At 40.2% G+C, this 21,676-nt stretch overlaps 1 protein-coding gene and 1 long non-coding RNA gene across 3 annotated transcripts in view; one reads left to right on the top strand and one right to left on the bottom strand.

Moving 5' to 3' along the window:
- LOC120392156 overlaps positions 1-21,676 on the bottom strand; it is a 103,345-nt gene that overhangs the window by 41,924 nt on the left and 39,745 nt on the right. The gene's annotated exons all lie outside the window — the stretch shown is intronic.
- Positions 6,533-13,561, top strand: LOC120392138 (keratin, type I cytoskeletal 12-like). Its single transcript, XM_039516681.1, has 8 exons — positions 6,533-7,172; positions 7,792-7,874; positions 8,141-8,297; positions 9,611-9,772; positions 9,873-9,998; positions 10,408-10,625; positions 11,668-11,759; positions 13,055-13,561. Exons 1-8 carry the CDS (start codon positions 6,570-6,572, stop codon positions 13,150-13,152), a joined length of 1,539 nt encoding a protein of 512 aa, XP_039372615.1. The 5' UTR covers positions 6,533-6,569; the 3' UTR covers positions 13,153-13,561.

The raw sequence follows: 21,676 nt of genomic DNA, 5'->3' as shown, positions 1-21,676 counted from the left end.
GCCCATCCAGTATTGCACACAGCACTGCCCCCTACATACCATTCTCTCACACAGACACAGACACACACACGCCTCTGCCTGCCTCTGAATTCATAGTGCTGTCAGAACTTCCCGGAGCTATGAAAGGGGATGCAGGGCAGCTGAATTCAAAATGGTGAGCAGAGTGGTCACAGCGGGCATTGTGGATACTGGGAGAGGCCAGTATGGCAATATAACAAATGGCAGCATCTACACTGATGCTTTGTCACTTTAAGTTTTCCACAAAAAGCTTTATGCCTCTCGTCGAAGCGGTTTCATTTTGTTGCTGAAACTGAAGAGTTTTGTTGAAAAACGTGGCATTGCAGTGTGTACACCTCCACTGTTTCGTCACCAAAAGCTGCCTTTTGACAACAAAACTCTGCAGTGTAGACACTGCCACATAACTACAGTGGGGAACTTTCTATTTACTTCAGTGGCACTTGGATCAAGCTGAAAGAAAACTGCCATGTTATCTACTGGGAAACAACATGCTATATCCTCATTTTTTTGTCTATTAATCAAAAATTGCTTTGCCTCACTAAGTTGCAAGGCACAAATATCCTTTAATAGCTCTTTACTTACATGGTGACTGGCAGTTTGATTACCAAATGAGGGCCATTAAGTGAGTGAATACTGTGTATAGACACAGCATGCCGTGCTGTTAAAAATCCATGATTATTTCTGTTTATCTTAACCATGGTACATACGATTAGAGCAATTACTATGTATCTTCTAAGAGTAATTAACCAATAATTTTCAGCAATATGCAATTACTATGTAGCTATATATTTATGAAAAAGCTTCATAAAACTGTAGCGATCATATAAGTACAAAAGACTTAGCATGATGCGTGAGCCATGTAGTTCAATGTTATTGAATCTTTCTTAAACTATCAAAATTGTTTCCTTTGTACTTCTGGTAATAAACGTTACATGTGACACATGGTATCTGTGTATCTGGTGTTATACTATACAGCACATTGGTGCCTGCTTTTGCTGAGTGTGAAGATTAATGTGGTCCTTGTAGTTCCAACAATTCACCATACTCTAGTCAAAATACACTTCTACCTCAATATAGCGCGACCTGATATAACACGAATTCGGATATAACGCGGTAAAGCAGTGCTCCGGGGGGGCGGGGCTGCGCACTCCGGTGGATCAAAGCAAGTTCGATATAACACGGTTTCACCTATAACGCGGTAAGATTTTTTGGCGCCTTCTGATCGTAGCCTGATTGCCTGAGACTAAATGAATGTGCACAGAAAGGCTTGCGGAACTTAAGACCTTGCAGTGAGGAGGCGCTGTCAAGGTCTTGGTGGGTAGGAAGACATCTGTTTTCCTGGATTTGCTTAGCTTCATGGAATGTCGCAGCAGTTTGGTGTATTGGCGGAGGAGCAATGTTGGACAGAACGGGTATCCATGATGTTGGAGCTGACTTAAGGGTTCCCGTGATGCAACGCATCACTATATTCAGCTGGGTATCCACAAGTCACATGTGGATGCATCTGCTCCATACTGGTCCACAGTATTCAGCTACTGAATATACAAGTGCTATTGCAGATATTCGCAACACTGATGCACCCCAGTTGTACCTGCTAGTTTCTGGATTATGTTGGCTCTCGTTTTTATCTTTATAAATAAAAACGTAACATTACGTCCCTGTCATTTGACCCCTTGGCTGCATACATTCTCAACATAAATTTTAGAGTCCCATTGATCCTTTCAACTAAACCGTTTGTCTCCCCACACGTTTTACCCCACACATCTGCCATAATTCACCTCGTAACTGGGACATGAAATATGACTCACAGTCTGAGCTCTCCTCTGGAAAACCTATTCATCTGAATACAGTGAACAGAGCCCTACCCACTGTTTCAGCCTCTATATTAGAATAGGCAACTGCCTCTGGGTATCTAGTGGCAAAGTACACTTCTATCAATATACATCTCTTTCCTATTGGCGTTGGCCAGGTCATTGGCCCAACTACATCCATGAGAGCGCATAAGCATGAGAATGACTCTGTAGCCTGGTGATTAGAGTACTCACTCAGGATGTGAGTGACCCACAAGCCAGTCCCCTTGCTTGAATGGCTTTTTAATTATTTATATTATCCACAGTGCCACAGCTTCCATAGGAGAGACTGAAGGATTTCCCACATTGGAATATCCCAGGTACCAATGATTACAGCACTCTCCTGAGAGATGGCAGATACTGTCCCTTCTCTCTTCACGTCAAGAGGGGACTTGAACTGGGGGTCACTAACATCCTAGGTGAGTACCTGAATCACTGGGGTAAAAGTTATTAAGAAATGTTTTACTAACACCTTTTCCCAGCAGTAAATGCATACTGCATACGATCTTTCCCACAGAGTACCAGTTTAGTAAGTAAGTTCATAATGTCCTCTTGACAAAACAAACACAAAAATCTTCCTTTTGAAGTCACCTACCCATTCTATTATGAACTGTATACACACAGCTGTCAAAGAAAATACTTTTTATCTTTCAAAACCACGAATCAGACACCATCAGACTGATTCTATTCTAAACAAACAATGCTTTTAATGAAACCTGTCTTTTCCTTTGTTCTCTGGGACCAGTACAGCTCATACCAAATTTCTGCCAAATGCATACCCAAGCTCCAGGATGTGGATAAATTAAAAAGTGCTAAACTTGAGATGACATATCTATAACTATATAATTAAGTCATTACAAAGAAAAATAAGTTTTCTTTTTACTGAAATAACTTTAAAAGGAAAGTGCGTTGACTTTAAGTGTTCCCATGTTTAAACCTGTGACAAGAACCTATATATGATCTTTAGATACAAGTCAGGAAAAAATATTGTACTATCTATGAGCTTTCAGTCCCAATAACTATTTTTAAAGATTTGCACACATCTACACCTAAAAATGAGATTTTATGGCCAAGAAATTTGTTTAAGGAGTCTAATTTAATTGTTGGTCCAATAAATATATAATATTGTCTTCCCTCTCCCTTTTTCCTTGAGGATTATTACAGATGCAATCATTTGTCTGTCCCACATTGTATGTACCTCCAATGATTCAAATTGGTGTTTGTGTAAAATATCCTGCTAGTAACATATCACAATATAGTGCTGTCGGTGTAGCATAAGGTGTTTCCAGGCTGTGGTTCTGCCCTCCCACATCTACAAAACACACTGACTGGAGGGCACTTGAATCTATTTTATGTTCCACAGTTTAATAAGGAATAAATAGCATGATGACGAGTGCAATTATGAGAACCTATATAGAAAACTGGCATTTTCTGAGTCTCATGAACATTGGTACAATTCATACCAAAGGTGATATAGTTTTTGAAAATGGCAGAAAGAGAAGAAATATGTACTGATAGGGGATTGTAAATCATCTTCTAAAATGCTATAGTACTAGTATTTCACACAAAGAACTATGCTAAAAGCACATTAGGATTGCATGGTTAAACACCCAGACATCAAAAATTGCCAAAATTAAAAATGCATGTGCAATCTACCACTTTGTGCATTTACATTATGATACAATTTTACTTAAGGTTCTCTGTGCACCTTACAAGTTCTGTAGCAGGAAAAGAGGTCTTTTTCAGATAACCCACTAGTCTTTGGAACAGGCATGGCTAAGAAAGACAGTGCTACCTAATAACTGCCCCCATGACAAACGGGCCGATAATGTCATTATTAATGAAGTTTGAAAGTCCCCAAGGCCCCCAAACAGCAGTTCCTAGGGTGTCCTCTTCCCTTTTAAGTCCACTGTCATAAGTAGAGCTAAGAAAAGAATGGATTTTGGTTCAGTGGCAATTAAAATAATATATTTAATAAAATAAACAATAATAAATAATAATAACTAATAATTATTATTTTTATTACTTTCAGGTCAAACAACAAGGAATATTTACTAGACTTTTCAGTGAATTGTTTTGATTTTTTGAATTTTTTTAATGGAAACAACTAGGCAAAATTCACATTAATTCACAAACTGTTTGGTGTCACTGAATCCACATTTTTTGTCAAAAAGTTTCAGTCTAAAATTTTCACCAAGCTCCAGTCATAACAGAAGATGACCCACCAGCCACCCAAGAGATTAGTGCCCCGACTTTGGGATATTAACAAATTATATAAAAGAAACAAAGGTGATTTCAGTTTGACAACAGAAAGTCTTTGTGTATGTCATTTGTATTACCTCTTATTGAACTTTCTGTATGATTTTTTTAATATATCCTTTTTTCCTAATTTTAAATGCTGGTTGGAGAAGGCTGCAATTTTTTAGTCCAGATTTAAAAACACATGCATGACAGAAATTTTCAAGAACTATATTCCTTTTAAAACGTAAAATTGATATAGTAATGCATTATATATCCAATTATAGATACAGTAATTCCTCACTTAATGTTGTAGTTATGTTCCTGAAAACTGTGACTTTATGCGAAATGATGTTAAGTGAATCCAATTTCCCCATAAGAACTAATGTAAATAGGCGGGGTTAGGTTTCAGAGTAATTTTTCACCAGACAAAAGACATTATGTACATATACAGTATAAGTTTTAAACAATTTTAAACAAACAGTTTAATATTGTACACAGCAATGAATGATAGTGAAGCTTGGTTGAGGTGGTGGAGTAAGAGGGTAGAATATTTCCCAGGAAATGTCTTGCTGAAAAATGATGAACTAGCACTCGGCTGAGCCCTCAAGGGTTAATACGCTGTTGTTAACACTCTACAAGGCTGTATGGACCGAGGCAGGAGGGAGGAAACACAATAGATGCAGGGCAGAAACTGCAAACACTTCCCTGCAAAAACTGAACATGACGATGAGCTCACGCTCTCCAGCTGGAGCGCAACTCGCCCTCCTCCTGACAGCACATGCATGGCTGCAGAGGTGCTGACCTTCCAAAGTGGTGGGGGAGGCACACATGAGTGAGAGAGAGAAGAACATACATTGCCCCTTTAAGTACGCTGGTGCCACTTCAAGTATGCTGCCTTTTTAAGCAGATCAGCCAGTTCAGACAGGAAGCAACAGCTTCCAGCAAGCTTCCTCCTTTCTGTCCCTGAGCCCTGGCCCCCTCCTCCGCTTTGTGGAGCGGGGTACGGAGTGTGGGGAGGGGCAAGGGGATATCCTGATAGCACCCCTCTCCAGCCCCCCCCCCCCCCCAGCAAGCAGGAAGCTCCCAGGAGCAGCTCCAAGGCAGAGGGCAGGGCAGGAGCAGGACAGCAGTGGGGGGAGGGCCAGCTGAACTGCTACTGGGCAGCTACCGAGCCACATACTTTACAGAGAATTTAGGGGGGCTGATGGGGGGGGGCTGCTGGCCCCCCCTGGTTCTAATCCCCACAAGGAGGGGCTGCTCTTCCAGAGAATCCTGCAAGCAGTGGACAAAGCAGGCAGCTGCCAAATGACATTATAGGGGAGCATTGCGCAACTTTAAATGAGCTTGTTTCCTAACAGATTAGCAATGTAGCAACGTTAAGTGAGGCGTTACTGTGTATTAAAAAGGCTCAGGTATAGCAACTCAACCGCTCTCCCTCCCATCACTACAGAGTTTTACTACATAAGTTGTCTGTTTATTGTGAAGGAAACATGGCTCAAAGAAAAACAAAACAAAAAGGATATACCAGTCTATGCACAGTCTATTTATGAGTTCTTTAGGAAAGATAGTATTAATGTAGGTGAATAATACAATTAGTGCTCCTAAAAAGTGACTCTTGGACCTAGTAAAATATTTCCTTCTTTATTCATAAATACATAACTTTGGGATGGTAGTACAAGGGAGACTCAAATACAATTCCTGTTAGATCCCCAAGAAAACATGTATGCTGTAGACCCCCTTCTCATTGGGATAAAGTACAAACACAGTACAGTCTTGAATCATTTTCAAACAACTTAGAGAAAAGAAAAAACCTTTAAAGAGTCCAATATAGAATGATGGACTAATATGTCACTAATATTTCTCTGTAAACTCTTCCCCATCCATACTTATTATTGGTGTCTAAGTGCTGGTATTGCTTTCTGCTCAATCTTTAGTGATTTTCTATAGAAAATCACATTTTTGTTCTTTTCTTTCTCTTTTGTGACAACTGACAGAAAGAGAAATATAATGAGATTAAAGGAATCTTTCTACTGATTCTCTCAGGTATATTACTACAAGAACAGCCACAAATAATAAAGGAGATTAATATTAGAATGAGAAAAAAACTATGTATGAGCGCTTAAAATGAAAGATACTTTTCTGTGCTCAGTTGCACATGATGAAACATTATAATGAAAGCTTAGCTCTACTCCACCCATATCCCCTATTAGTAGAACAAATATCTGGAGGGTGATATATTTTCACATGAATGGACAATATGGATTTGCACATATCATTTAGTCTGGTCAGGAGATGTTGAGCTGGGAAAAAAAGAAAAAGATTAAGTGCTTGCTTGAGGAGGTGTGGACTGTACAACTGAAACACCCATTTCTTTCTGTATATAAAGGCTAAAAGGGCTCTCTGAGCTACCCTGTTCTGTTTCATCTACTTGTTACACTAGATCAGGGCAACTTGAACACGATGGCTCTTTCTGTGCGTACAGGGGGAGGATCTCAGCAATTTTCGTCCCGGAGTGGTCTTAGTGGGGGATCTGTAAGAATATCTAGTTCCAGTGGTGCAGGAGGCTTTGGTGCGGGATCTGTTGGAGGCTTTGGTATTGCTTCTCTGCTTGGTTCTAGTTCTGGCTTTGGTGGAGGTTTCGGTAGTAGTAGCTTGGGGGGAGGCTTGGTTGGTAGCTTTGGTGGCAGCTCAGGTGGTGGCTTTGGAGGTGGCTTTGGTGGAGGTTTAGGAGGTGGCTTTGGTAGCGGCTCAGGTGCTGGTTTTGGTGGAGGTTTAGGAGGTGGCTTTGGTAGCAGCTCAGGCGCTGGTTTTGGAGGTGGCTTTGGTGCTGGCAGTGGTGGTGATGGTGGCCTTCTCTCTGGCACGGAAAAGGAAACCATGCAGAACCTGAATGACCGTCTGGCTGCCTACTTAACCAAAGTACATTCTCTGGAGGAGGGTAATACTAACCTGGAGCAAAAAATCCGTGAGTGGTATGAGAAAAATGGTCCTGGTGCTGGTGGCCCTGGAGCTGGCCATGATTACAGTAAATATTACCCACTAATTGAAGACCTTAGGAATAAGGTAAAAAAAATCACCTGTTGCATCTTTTTACAATCTAAATTCACCTAATATTGTCCAAGGTGAAAATTACAATAATTCTTTTGAGAAACTAACAGCAAATTTTCTATATGATACTGTTATTTGTAATGATCATCTATCATATTGTGCTGATACTAAGAACATTTTTGTTGTAGTGCAGATAAAGCAAATTTATTGAAATTGTGTAGCGAAATCCCTTTTGATGATGTGAACTCACCAAGCCTCATTTGAATTAAAGAGAAGGTAGAGATAAAATGAACTAATACTAACTCAGATGATTACTTTTCTTCTTGATAGTTAAAAAAAGGTTTTCATGTTAATATCCTTCATACTTCTTTCACCCCATACATTCTTTCATCCTATTCATTCTGCAATAAAGAGACTATCTGAAAAGCTTCTTTAGAGCCCACGAGCCAGATATTCACTGGCATAAATTGGTTGCTTATTTACATTAGGCAAGAATCTGGTCCTAAATATATTAGTTATATATTATACAAAAGTCTAATGAATGTCCCTTGCATTACTATATTACTAAATACATTGAACAGTAAGTCTATCAGGTTATAGAATCACTTTCTGGGTATCCTGCTTGTCTTTCCAGATAATTAATGCCACTATTGATAATGCCAGGATCGTTTTGCAGATTGATAATGCCAGACTGGCTGCTGATGACTTCAGACTGAAGTAAGCAGAGAGTACTATTATGAAACCCATTATAAATGTTTTATTTAAAAATTCCAAATCGATTCAGCGATTTTCAGGTATTTCTCTTAGAAAATGTAAATGAAACATTATTGTACAATTTAATAACAGTCATAATCATAATACATTGGTTTTGAAGTGGTAGTAAAAGATGTAACCATTTAGTAAAAAGCAGTTATGTTATTTTTATTTGTATGTTACACTGATCCCATTTATGGTACAAAACCTGGTTTATCGTTTCTGTTAAGATATGAGAATGAAGCAGCCCTTCGCCAGAGTGTGGAGGCTGATATCAATGGTCTGCGTAGAGTTCTGGATGAGCTGACTTTGACCAGAGCTGATCTAGAGATGCAGATAGAAAGCCTGAATGAGGAGCTGGCTTACCTCAAGAAGAACCATGAGGAGGTAGACAGATTTTTTGCTTCAGAATTGCAGTTTTCTCATAAATTGATTAATAGTAAAACTCAAAATGTACTAGAAAAAAGGAGATGAGATGTGCAATGTCCGTCTTTTCTCTGACTTTTTTTTATCCCGAGAAAGAGCTCTTTTTGTTGTTGGGTTTTTTTGTTTGTTTTTTTTGTCTTCAGTTCAATCAAGGAATTGGGGGAGAGAGACACCGAAAGAGGCAGATAAAGAGACAAACTGTGAGCGCTTAATGGTGCTAGTATTACTGGTTTTCTCAGATTCACTCCCAAGAATATATGCTTTGTGTAAGGCCTCTTTGTGTAGGTACAACAGATAGGTGTATCTTTGCCACACCCATCTTGGCCTAACTACTTTATTGAAAAAGGATTAAATAGGCTTGGATCTGCCATGGAAGAATGGAATGGAAAAAGCTTCCGACTGCATCTTTTGATTACTTTTCTGGGCTTTAAAAAAACATCAGGTGCAAAAGCCCCTTAAAATGCACCAGCATGTTACATTCTGTTTAGTTTTGGTTTTGCAAAGTTCAATTATTTATCTTTTGCCTTTGGGTAGGCAGCAACGTGTTTTCTTTCCAGCTGCTCCTGAGTTTCTGGGTTTATTTTGGAAATGTACAGGGCACTGAGCTGTGGGCATATTTGCTTCCACTAGTATGCAACACATTTTTAACTCTTGCTGTCACTTCAACACAACAGCTCTTCTTAGTTTTTGGTCAGTCTATTCAGTGACGAATGAAATGAAACTGGTTTGCAAGATCTTTTCATATTCTTTTACAAAGTATCATGAAAATCAGCCAGATGTATTATTTTGATACAATGGATGTTTACATGCATTTTCAACACATGTGGCAAAACTGTATGAAATATAAAATAATGTATGAAAAAATATTTTTCCCACAAGGGTAAGTTTTCTCTCAAGTTGAAAGCTAATACTGAAATGAACCAGAAGAACCTGTGAAGTCAATTAAACTAGTACCCTATCTTTCCCTTCAGTGATTTTTTACTAGGACACTGGGTGGGGAAGGGATGACTTCTCTGTAATTTAGAAATGTCCAAAAAATTGAAATAGCAAGATTGTAGATATGAATTGCTGAGGTTGCTGTGATACAGTGAAAAGAAATTCATATTTAAAATGGAGTAAATTTAACAGTACAGATAGTGGTAGATTAGTTTAGGAAGGTTTAATATTGAATTAAAGTGATCTTGAATCATACACTTTTCTTTATACATAATTTAGAGCTGATCATTTTGTTCATTATTACACTGAAACACCTTTATTTCCTTTTATCCTTCTAGGAACTTCAAGGTTTCCAAGGTAATGCCACTGGCCAAGTCAGTGTTGAAATGGATGCTGCTCCAGGAATTGATCTGACCAAGCTTCTGAATGACATGAGAGGACAGTATGAAGTCATTGCTGAACAGAACCGTAAAGAGGCTGAAGCATGGTTCAATGAAAAAGTAAACATCTTAGAGCTAACAAATTCAGCCAAACACAGTTAAATATAGGAAAAACATTTGTAGTCGCTGAATTACGTTCTATTTTTCCTTGACATTTCAGAGCATGGAACTGAAAAAGGAAATCTCCACCAACACTGAACAGCTTCAATCAGGAAAAAGTGAAATCACAGATCTAAGACGCATTCTTCAGGGATTGGAAATTGAACTACAATCTCAACTTGCCATGGTATGCTCACAGACAGCTGCTACTCAGAGCAGCGTTTCCAATTTCAGATATACTGCTATTTAAGATTCACATTTAAGTATCCCAGGAAACTCTGTGTTCTTTTTACTCCATAAACTCCAGCAATATCTGGAATACATGAATTGCAAGTAATGCATTATAAAACAAATACATTGTTATGACTGGGTATGGCAAAAAACAGGATTACATATTAAATAAGAAGCCAAAGCAGGAATTCTACAAATTAATATTTCATTCTAAGAAGAAAGTTTTTAAATATTTCACTATACACAATGAGAAAGAATACCACGTCTCTCCATCATTTTAGCCCATTTTTCTTCCTAATTATTAAATTGTTTTCTTCTCCCCATTCATAGACTACATTTAATCAGTAACATATCTTTTTATGCAGAAAAAATCCCTTGAAGACACATTGGCAGAAACAGAAGCAAGTTACTGCGCTCAACTCTCACAAATACAGCTTCAGATTGGGAATCTGGAGTCCCAGCTTTTCCAGGTCAGGGCTGATATGGAGCGCCAGAATGCAGAATATCAGCAACTCCTGGACATCAAGACCCGGCTGGAAATGGAGATTGAGACCTACCGTCGCCTGCTAGATGGGGAGTTTGGGTAAGTAAAGAACTGAAATTGAAAACTCCCTTTTTACTCATTCCCATGATGAATTTCACAATCTTTCAATGTGAATTCCAAGGAAGCAGGAATGGTGCAGACTGGAAGCAACAGAAAGTAAGGCCTAGACATATTTCAACAATACATTCGTTGGTTGTAAAAGATCCTGTAACAATTAAAGTTATAGCTATTTTTAAATATAGAAACCATTTAAGGAGAATCAGCAATTCTATCCTAGATTTAAGTCACTCCTTGAACGTGAGTGGAGTTAGTGTGTTAGCCTGAATTAGAGATACATGGAATTTCAGCAGGGCCGCCCAGAGAATTCAGGGGGCCTGGGGCAAAGCGGGGGAGCTGGGGCGCTTGTACTCACCCGGCGGTGGTCCAGGTCTTTGGCGGCATTTCGGTGGCGGGGGGCCCTTTAGTCACTCTGCGTCTTCAGCCGCACTGAAGGGCCCCCACCGCCAAAATGCCGGCCAAAGACCCGGACCGCTGCTGGGCCGGGGCTCGCGGGGCCCCTGTGGGGCCCGGGGCCTGAGGCAAATTGCCCCACTTGCCCCCCACTCTGGGCAGCCCTGAATTTCAGGGCTTAACTAAGATATGACAGAATTAAACCTATGTAAAAGTAATGAGACTGTTCACACAAAATTTATTTTGGGCCATTTCATTCCAGAAATTTTGTTTTTCATGGAGTTCCTGCAAAATTACCAGACCACTGACTTAAGAAAATGTTGAAGGAGATATAGTCATATATGTTTTTGAGGTTAAATAAATTGTCCTTTTCAACTAATACATTTGGTAGTCTGGTAAGAATTGCAATCTCAGTGACTAATCGAAGCGGGATAATATAATGATTTTTTTAAAAGTAACGTTCTCACCCATGATGCTGATGATTTCAGTATTTTAAAGCAGAAGAAATCAGAGAGAACTTATTCCTGACTCATCCAGGATTTAAAAAAAACAAAACAACAAAAAACTTGCTGCTCTATCCTCCTGATCCTGACAACTATTGTGACATTGTGTATCTGTGATTTCTTTGCAGAAATGGATTTGCTGGGGGACAAGGAGGTTCATTTGAAAGTTCATCTTTGACAGGTTCCAAATCACAAACACAATCACTGGATTCTTCTAATGGTGAGTTGAGTCTCCTGGGATAATATTTATTTTTGCAAGTCCCCATTGACTCTGAGCATTTAACTTCAACTGATGATTAGATTTGTGTGTATATACTACTGAGTACTGTGAACTGTAGATGTAAAATTGTTAATGTTTGTATGGGGGAGGAAATACCCAGTGATATATAAAATGATTTTATAGAACAATTGCTGTAACTAAATTAGTAAATGCCATTCTGTTCCACTACCCTGTAAAGTTCATCATGACAAGAATCTTTAATCTTTCATTTTAAAAGGATTAAGGACATAACTAGTTATCTGTGTGTATAATTCTGCTTTATAACTTTAATTGATGGAGTCTGATGTCAATGTCAGTGTCAACATACGAAGATTCAGCAAACACACACATATATGCAAGGTCAGACCAATGTGAGAACCACAAACACAGTTATATGTGGGACAGAAAAGCCTGTTCTTGACTATTGCAAGCTGTTGTATCCTTGCTTTGTGATTCCCGTGTTTTTCATATAAGCTGTTAATGTGTCTTGCTTCAAAGCAGTGAATGGCGACATAACTGTTGCTTCCTAGTTGCTGGGGTCATACCAACATGCTTTCAAGTTTGACTTCAGTATGTCCTTATATTAGCAGCAAAGAATCCTGTGGCACCTTATAGACTAACAGACGTTTTGCAGCATGAGCTTTCGTGGGTGAATACCCACTTCTTCGGATGCTTGCATCCGAAGAAGTGGGTATTCACCCACGAAAGCTCATGCTGCAAAACGTCTGTTAGTCTATAAGGTGCCACAGGATTCTTTGCTGCTTCTACAGAACCAGACTAACACGGCTACCCCTCTGATACTTGTCCTTATATTGTTTGTTCTGGCCACCATGAGAATGGGTGCCTTGCTTTAGCTGACTATAAAATATGGCATTGGCTTTTCTCGAGTTGGCCATACGAACTAAATGCCTAGTCCAAAGCAGCTGAACTGAGTGTGCTCTGAATGACATACATCCAACAATGATTAAGGAATTTGATATTGGGAATCCTGTCATACCATTTGACCCTGCAAACAGATCAAAGACAGAGCATATGTAACTGATCAAGTTTCTTAATGTGGCGACAATATGTTGTCCATGTCTCACAAGCATATGGAAGCACTGTAAGCACAGTTGCCCAATAGACATGTAGCTTAGTGCTTATTTTGACATCCCTGTCATTCCTTAGGCAGCATTCCAAATTCCATTGTGCATTTGGAGGGTTTTTTTAATAACATTAATACTTTCATAAACTAACTCTTTTTTATTAATGTTTAGATCCAACCAAAACCAGAAAGATCAAAACAATTGTTGAGGAGGTGGTGGATGGTAAAGTTGTCTCATCCCATGTAAAGGAAGTTGAAGAGAAGATGTAAGCAACAGCATGACACTGCAGAGGATCCAGTCATTAGACTGTGTCTTTGACAAGCATCCCAATGAAGAGACATAACTTAGGATCTCTATTCTTTTGTCTGAAGAAATGAGTATATGTTGCCTTCTTTTTCTTTTGATTTTATTAGGATTCTTTTATACAAAACTAAAATACATTTCTGAATCTCTGAAGTTTGGTAATGCAATAAACATTCTGTTTCAAATTATACTTGTCTTTATTACTTTTCAAAATTACTTTTATTACTTTCACCATTCAAATCCAGCTATTTTTATGTCATTAGTAAATACCTGAAAAAAAAAAACAGATTTCTAGTGTACATGTTACATTTTCAGTTTATTATTATATAGTAGGCTTTTTATCTGTAATTTTGATAAGTGAATAATATAATTACTCTGCTATTCTAAACCCCATATACAGTTTTTGACCAATAAAAAAGGAATAAACAAGCTTTTAAAATATGAGTACTCTTTGAGAGGTGCTATCAGAACTTTAGAACTGTAGTTACTGACCATATACTTTTTCCTGTTCAGTACCTTGCTTTATCATACAGTTTGTGCAGGGCCGGCTCCAGGCACCAGCCAAGCGAGCTCGTGCTGGGGGTGGCAGTTTCTAAGGGGTGGCTTCCGTCCACTCCTAGGGCTGCACGGCTGCCCTATTTTTATTTTTATTTTTTTGCTTTGCCTCCGGGTCCAGCCACCCTGCACCCAGAGTTTTTGGGTTTTTTTTGCTTTGCATCCATGTCTGGCCACCCTGCACCCAGGGGTTTTTGGGTTTTTTTTTGCTTTGCCTCTGTGTCTGGCCACCCTGCACCCAGGGGTTTTGGGGGTTTTTTTTGCTTTGCCTCTGGGTCCAGCCTTCCTGAGCCCAGGGGTTTTGGGGTTTTTTTCGCTTTGCATCCGGGTCCAGTCACCCTGCACCCAGGGGTTTTGGGGGTTTCTTTTTGCTTTGCCTCTGAGTCCAGCCTTCCTGCGCCCAGGGGTTTTTGGGTTTTTTTTGCTTTGCCTCCGGGTCTGGCCGCCCTGCGCCCTGTCTTATTTATTTATTTATTTACTTGCTTTATTTACTTGGGGCGGCAAAAGAGTCAGAGCCGGCCCTGAATTTGTGTATGTTTGTAATTTTAATCCTCATTTAAGAAAGAGTGTTTGTACCTGAAACAAGAACATTACATTCAAGCACTGTTGAAGTTTGTGATCAAAGCAGTATTCGATGGCGCACAATTTAAATACCATACGCTGTAACAAATCGGAGTATCAAGATACATTTATTATAAAATGTAAATACATTCTCTTGTTGCCTAATTTTTTTCCAACTGGAACCACCCAACACACTCTAGAGCACAAATGTTGTAGATGAGATTTGATTTTATTTATTTTAAACATAAACATATTTTAACCTAAACATAATAAAGGAAGGTTCATACTAGTGATTTTACTACTGGGGCACTAAGAACATTTAGGAAAATAAATTCCATTAATCAGTCACAATTAATTCAACATAATGCTTCCAAATAAAGAACACGTATGACTCAGACTGTAAGTTTGCTGGAGTGGAACTGTTTTATTCTGTATTTTGTAAAGCATCACAAACATGTATTGTGGTGATATAAAATAATTATTATTACTCATAATTATTATTAATATGACTCAGCTGCTCCAATACCCCAGAATACAGGGCACATTACACTAGGGGACTCCATAACAGCAGTCAGATTTCATAAACAACTGTAAATTTTACTGAATACCCTGAGTAGCACAACAGAAAACTGAGAAGCAGTGTCAAAAGTGCCTTCATTAATGAATACACAAGCAACTATAACAGAGCATTTACCTATAGTGTTCTGCCTAAAAGTATGAACCAGAGTTAGCAAAGAATTACATGATAATGACCGAGATACTATCACAGGGAACATTCTCTACAAGCTGTGACTTGTCATGGTGTGGTGTGTGTTAAAGGAGGGTGAGCATGACATAAATGGCTTGCCCCAATGCTGGGGCATGAGATGCGGACAACCAGTGTATATGACATGGCTTTCCCCATTTGCCAGCAATGGACGTTCATGTTGGCAGAACCCACTGCACCTGAAATCAGAAAATGAGTGACTCATGAAGGGCAAAATTAGCCAAACTGGTACTGCCACAATGGAGAAAGACATTTAAAATAAACATTCTTTTTGCAGAATCATGCTTGTATACTTACTGAAAATGAAAAGAGTGTTTGAGAGTAGATAGATAGACTATCTACGTTTCAAAGTATAATATCATAACCAATTATAAACCAGATTTTATTCTGTGATGCCATCTATTGGGGGTTCACAAAACAAACTTTTCAAATATGTTTGACTTTTTAATCACAACACTTAAGTAACTATTAAAAAGCATCTCACCTGAAACAAAGGTATGAGACAGATTGCGAGCCACTGAACAGAATCTTACTTCTTAAATAGTCCCATTGAATTCAATGAGGCTATCTGAAAAGCATAGCTCTATCCAGATGAGGGTTCACAATCTGGTCTGAAAATGAACAAAAATCTTAAACTTGCATGCAAGGGGAGAGGAATCGGCCATGACTTCAGTGATTTTACAGGTGTGTTCTATTGGATACCTTCACAGAACTATTATCCTTGCTACCTTTCTTCTTGATAAAGCAATTAAAACTGACAGCATTCATTTACTAGAATATACTTCTCAGTGTCTGACCTCTCAAGTGAGCTGACAGATATTTCATGACAACTGCAGGGAAATGTTTTTTCATGATTCTTAGTATATAACAGAGCTGATGTTAATTTATTGTGAAATCCAACCCTGTGCACAAGGGCATCACAAGACTTTAAGCATTCAAAACAGCTTAAGTGAGATTTCAGTCGTTAATATGCCTTGCGCTGGCGTTCTGCACAGGGGTGAATTTCACCCTTAAATCTTTTTTACTAGAACAACATAACTTATTATTCAGCTTAAAATACATTCAGTACTAATTTTTTTTATTTAATTAAAAAAGGTAGTTTTTTTATATTAAGTTTATGATGTATTTCACAAATGTGTTGCTAGGCATATGAGAAAAACTTGCTAAGATGGCAGATGAAGTCTCATACAAATTGTAGGACTATGCTATGCAATGTTGCAAGGAAAAGAGCATTTCTTAAGATATGTCTGTGACGTTGCATTCCATAATGTTTTTATGAAAATATGCTTTGAGTGTAAATATGATGTAGCTGGAATATGCTTCATGCAAAAGGTCTTGTGTCAGGTATTATTACAAAGCTTATGATCTACTGAGTGTGTTCATTCTATTTGTTTGCATATATTATTTCTATGTCTGGAGTTAGGAGAATAAGATATAAACTTGTATTACTGATATAAATATGTTAAGTGGAAGCCATTAAGGGTGCTTCAGAATCAATGAACTGTGAATGGGTTTGTTAACCTGCAAGCCTGCCTATGTACATGTCGGCTAGCTCTTGGGTAATGAAAAATGAATTTGCTGACCCAGATGAATGGTTAGAACATGGCTTGACATGACTGAACTGCGAAAGAAGATTCTGGGAGCAGAATCCTTCTCTTAGCATCAGGCAGATGGTAGAGGTGAAACGGACTGGCTCCATGCTGTGTGTATGATCAATACTTATCTTTGGGTCAGCAAATATGTCCACTTGAAAGCAAATGACATGTGTAGGAAATCCTGAGTGGAGAATGGGCTGACCGGGGCATCTCAACCCTGTTGAAGGACATCACGCAGGGGGCTGAAGTGAATGATTGAAAAAGGAGTGATGTGGGGAAATGTTCAGTTGGCACCACTCTGCAGTCTCATCCTAAAGTATTAATTAGGTAAAAATTAGTAGCTACACGCCTACTGGGCATGCTTTTAAGACATGTGACTCCTTTGAGGAAAAAGAATATAAAAATCAAGCAAATTAAATTACTGTTGGGGGAATTCCTTGACTGACGCTTGAAAACACTGCTAGAGAGAGTGGCCAAAACTCTGCTCCGTGGGCTCGAGTAGGACTGTGACCAGAGGGGTTTCCAGGCAGCCAAGGCCTTGCCTTGAGAGAATCCAAGACAGACCAGAGGGCTGAGGAGACCAGACCTGTAGAGAAGTCATCGTCCATAGAATTGTTAACCATCTTCTCTGTTTGCCAAGCAGGAACGGTGTGAGCCTAGCACAGGGCCTGTTTGTGTATGTTTGTGAAAGAGGCTCGCTAAGAGGATTGTACAGCTCTTACTGTATAGTTCTTTAATGTCTAACATAGGAGTTATGTGCTTAATGTAACCCTTTACTGCTTGTGTAACTCCTTCTTGAATAAACTGCAGTGTATGCAAGCTAATTACTTTGGACCTTTTTCACTGGTATGAATTGGTATTTTACTTGGGAATTGGTCCTGCTTTGAGCAGGGGGTTGGACTAGATGACCTCCCGAGGTCCCTTCCAACCCTGATATTCTATGATTCTATGACAGTAATCTGCTCCACTGGGAGCCATTAAAGATACATTCAGGGGTAGTAGCCCCCTGGTGCCAACAGCAGGTACAGGAAATCTTGTTAATATGTAACATTCAACAGTACATTATGCAATCCATTAAGAAACTGTCTGGAGAGACACAGAATAACCTATGTGATTATTAGCATATGACATGAATAATCTAGATGATTTTCAAAAACTTTTAGTTCTATTTAAATAATATGAAAGAACTCTTCTTGTATCCCAAGTATGTAAAACAGATTACTCCTCATTAGTATGAAGCTTTGGGGAAAAAATACCTGCAAATTAATTAATTATCTGATGAATGTGATATTCAGAAATGACTTTTGACAGATCTAAGAACCACCTTATCTTTATGAAAAGACATAAATGATGGAGCAGCCATCATGGCATTTAATTTACTCATCCTTGAATGCCGCCTTAAAGAGATAATACAAAGAACAGTCAGACAAATGTTCAAAAGGTGGTTTCATGACTGCTGATAAGACCAAATTAAGATCCCAAGGAAGGACAGGATTTTTCATAAGGAAAGACATATTAGATAACCCCTTCATACACTTCTTAACCACATTATGCACGAACAGACATCTACCATCATCACAATATGGTAAGCTGTGATAGCTGCCAAATGAATTTTCAAAGATGGGTTGGATAACCTCTCAATTAAGTGCATTATGTAAATATCCCACAACGCAACATATGGAAGCTGAGCCAGGAGAATCAGATTTTCCTCGCATCCAAACCACAAATCTGGACCTTTTCAAATAGTAAGAGTACATTTTGCACAGATGAAGATCATGACTGTTCAAAGTTCGATTGCCCAAGCCATCAGGTGAAGGGACTGTGGAGTCGGATGAAAGAATCTTGCCTGTTCCTGAGACAGGAGATCTGGTGACAGAGGAAGATGTATGAAGATCCAGCTGAACAGTTCAAGAAGATATGTAAACCACTGCTGACATGGCCAAGCCAGGACAATCAGAATTATTTTTGCCCTGTCTTAATGAGTCTTCCTACCACCTTCTAGATCAATGGAAAGGGGATGAGGGGGGAAAGCATACAGAAGGTCTCATCTCCAGTCCAGAAGGAAAGCACCTGGCATGGACTGACTGTCCCTTCCTGCTCTCAACCAGAAGAGGCAACACTTCCTGTTTACGCCTGGGGGAATTCTGTGCCACTGCGCATGTGCAGATTTCCTTGCTTCCCCACAAAAAATGACTTTCTGATGGGGAAGCAAAGGGAAGCCACAAGCAGTCATCCCCAGCAGTAGGTTTCGGGTGTCCAGGGCAGCCGGGAGAGAAGTAAATCACTGTGGGGCAGGAGGTGGGACTGGGGAAGACTTGGCAGTTGCTAAACTGCTAGTCCCAGCTGGATTGGGAAGGACTGGACTTCCCCTTCTGCACGGCATCTGGGGCCGGGTCAGATCCACCCCCAGATTTCTCCCCCAGCTGCAGGAAGCTCTGCAAGCACCACCATCACCACCACCACCACCACCACTTCCTTCACCCATTGCTGCTCAGCTGCAGGGGGAGGGATCCCTGTACAGGGAGCTGCTCCCCCATTCACCCAACCCCCATGCATCCAGACCCCCGCATACTCCGACCACCAGGCCAGAGCTCTTGACCCAGTTGACCCGGGTGGAGGAGGCCAATGAGTAAACCTCCTGCCAGGCCTCCACCCGCACAAGGTCACCCTGGTCCTGGATCATGAGGAACACATCATCGGCGTATACTGACAGGACCAGCCGCAGCTCCAGCCCCTGAAGCACCAACCCCGTCAACCTCTGGCGGAGGAGACAGAGAAAGGGCTTAATCGCCAGAGCGTACAGGTGGCCTGACAGGGGGCGCCCCTGCCGTACTCCCCGCCCAAAGCTGACCAGCTCAGTCAGGGTCCAGTTGAGCCTGACCAGACACTCCGCCTCAGCGTACAGCACCTGGAGAAAGCCCACAAACTGGGGCCCGAAGCCAAATGCCTGCAGAGTGCCCAGGAGATACCCAGGTCCACCCTGTTGAATGCCTTCTCCTAGTCCAGGGACGGGAGGGCGAAATGACAGACCATCCCTCCACCCCAGCTCCAAGAGGTCCCGGACCAAGTACAAGTTATCGAAGATGGTCCAGCCCGGGTTGGTGTAGGTCTGGACCATGTCCACCAGCACAGACCCCAGCCGCAGCAAGATGGCCTTTGCTACGACCTTGTAGTCCGTGCTGAGGAGCGAGACGGGATGACAGTTCTGTAGGTCGCGGAGGTCCTCCTCCTTCGGCAATAAGGCGAGTACAGCTTGCCTTCACGAGAGAGGGAGGACCCCGCTTTTCAAGGACTCGGGCCTCCTTCCAGGAGTCACAATACTAAATAATTAACAGAACACTAAGAATGGAGGAAAAATACTCGAATCCAAATGGACCAGAGCAGTTCACTTCCATCTTTGGCATGCGACTGGAAGGCGCTGAGGTGGTGGAGGGCTCTGCACCCCTTTATATAGCCTCACCCTCAGAGCATTCAGAAATGCTGAGCCGAGGGGGCAGAAGCGGACGCATAAGCACTCTAACAGACGCTGGTTAGAAAAGGTTCTACTCTTATGCACCACTAGGTGGCACAATACCCATACACGGGAATATGCAGAGCCACTAGAAAAAGAACCACTATCCCCCCCCACCCCATTGTGCAAGTGAGCAGGATGGGGCAGGGACTAGATAAAGCCTTGGCTCCAACCCTCTGTGTGATGTGCCAGATTATATATGCTAAGCCAGGCATAAACCCAGCACAGTGCGGTGAAGAGACCAAAAAGCTCTGAGTCAAAGCTGGCTTGCCAGGCTGCTTCTGGGGCAACACCATTACATGCATCCCCTTGCTCAGGGAAAATTGTAAAGTGACAATCTAGCCCATAGTATTAGGCACTACCCTGATTGAAGAAACAAAATAAGCTGAAATCAGCCCAGAAGTATTTGCACAGCCTCCTGGCAAAAGGAACTTCAAAAATTGCAAACACATGTCACAAATTATAGAAAGGACAGGTAAAAAAAATCATTAAAATAATTTATTCGGGTTAGGGAGAAATAAAGCTGTAAAGAAATAAAAGAATTACTCGGTTTTGTTCAAAAGATGAAGACAGAAGAGTATAAAGAAAGGTGTGAATTACTCTATTACATCCATTTTCTATCTTGACACGACAAACACCAGAAGAAAGAACACACATGGACATTTTGGGGCTGGCTATTAATAATCATAATTTATCTAATGGTGAGCTAGGGAAAGTAAATCAGCAAAAAAATGTATATACTTAAGAAGAGTATGATGCAATTTCAAATTTGTATATAAAACCTTAAAATTATCTTCACAGCCTCTACTTAAACTGCATATTTGCGCTGGAAAACACTATACATCTTCTTTATAACAATGATTTTATTTTATCACAAGTGCGACCAAGTTTCCCCCTCACAAAGCAGCAGCAGATCTGTCTGAGTCCCAACAGGGCTGGCTCCAGCTTTTTTGCCGCCTCAAGAGTCGGAAAAAAAAAAAAGAGAGAAAAAAGGATACCAGTACCAACAAAAGTCAGATTACTGAACTGAGATGTACTCTTCAAGCCTTGGAGATAGAGCTGAAATCCCAACTTGTTCTGGTATGAGAACAGATACGTTTTAGATTAATTTCTAAAGATATAAGGTAAAATTTTTAATGGGACTTTGGCTCCTAAGTGCCTACATTGCTTTTGAAGATGGGGCTTAAGCTCCTAAATCTTATATGCATTTTTGAAATCTGTACCTCTAAAATAGCATTTGGGTGAAATCCTGCCCTCATAGAAGTGAATGGGAGCTTTGCCATGGGCTTTGATGAAGTCAGGGTGTTGCACTTTATGTGCAAAAGATATATGATGCATTATACATTTCTCCTTTTAGTTTGTCTTTCAAACAACTTTTGCACTAAAGCATAAAAAAATGATAGCTGGGGTAACATTGCAAAAGAACTGCAGTGCTTCAAGATAAAATGGAATGATATACACGTACATTGACACAAACTGACACAATAAGGGTCTACTAACAA

Source organism: Mauremys reevesii, linkage group 27, assembly GCF_016161935.1.
Source record: "Mauremys reevesii isolate NIE-2019 linkage group 27, ASM1616193v1, whole genome shotgun sequence".
Lineage (NCBI taxonomy): Eukaryota > Metazoa > Chordata > Testudines > Geoemydidae > Mauremys > Mauremys reevesii.
This window is presented reverse-complemented; position numbering and strand designations above follow the sequence as displayed.

Coding starts and splice junctions, on each gene's coding strand:
- LOC120392138 (XM_039516681.1), top strand. CDS start 6,570: ATGGCTCTTTCTGTGCGTACAGGGGGAGGATCTCAGCAATTTTCGTCC. Junction 7,173..7,791: donor TTGAAGACCTTAGGAATAAG/GTAAAAAAAATC, acceptor TTGTCTTTCCAG/ATAATTAATGCCACTATTGA. Junction 11,760..13,054: donor ATCACTGGATTCTTCTAATG/GTGAGTTGAGTC, acceptor ATTAATGTTTAG/ATCCAACCAAAACCAGAAAG.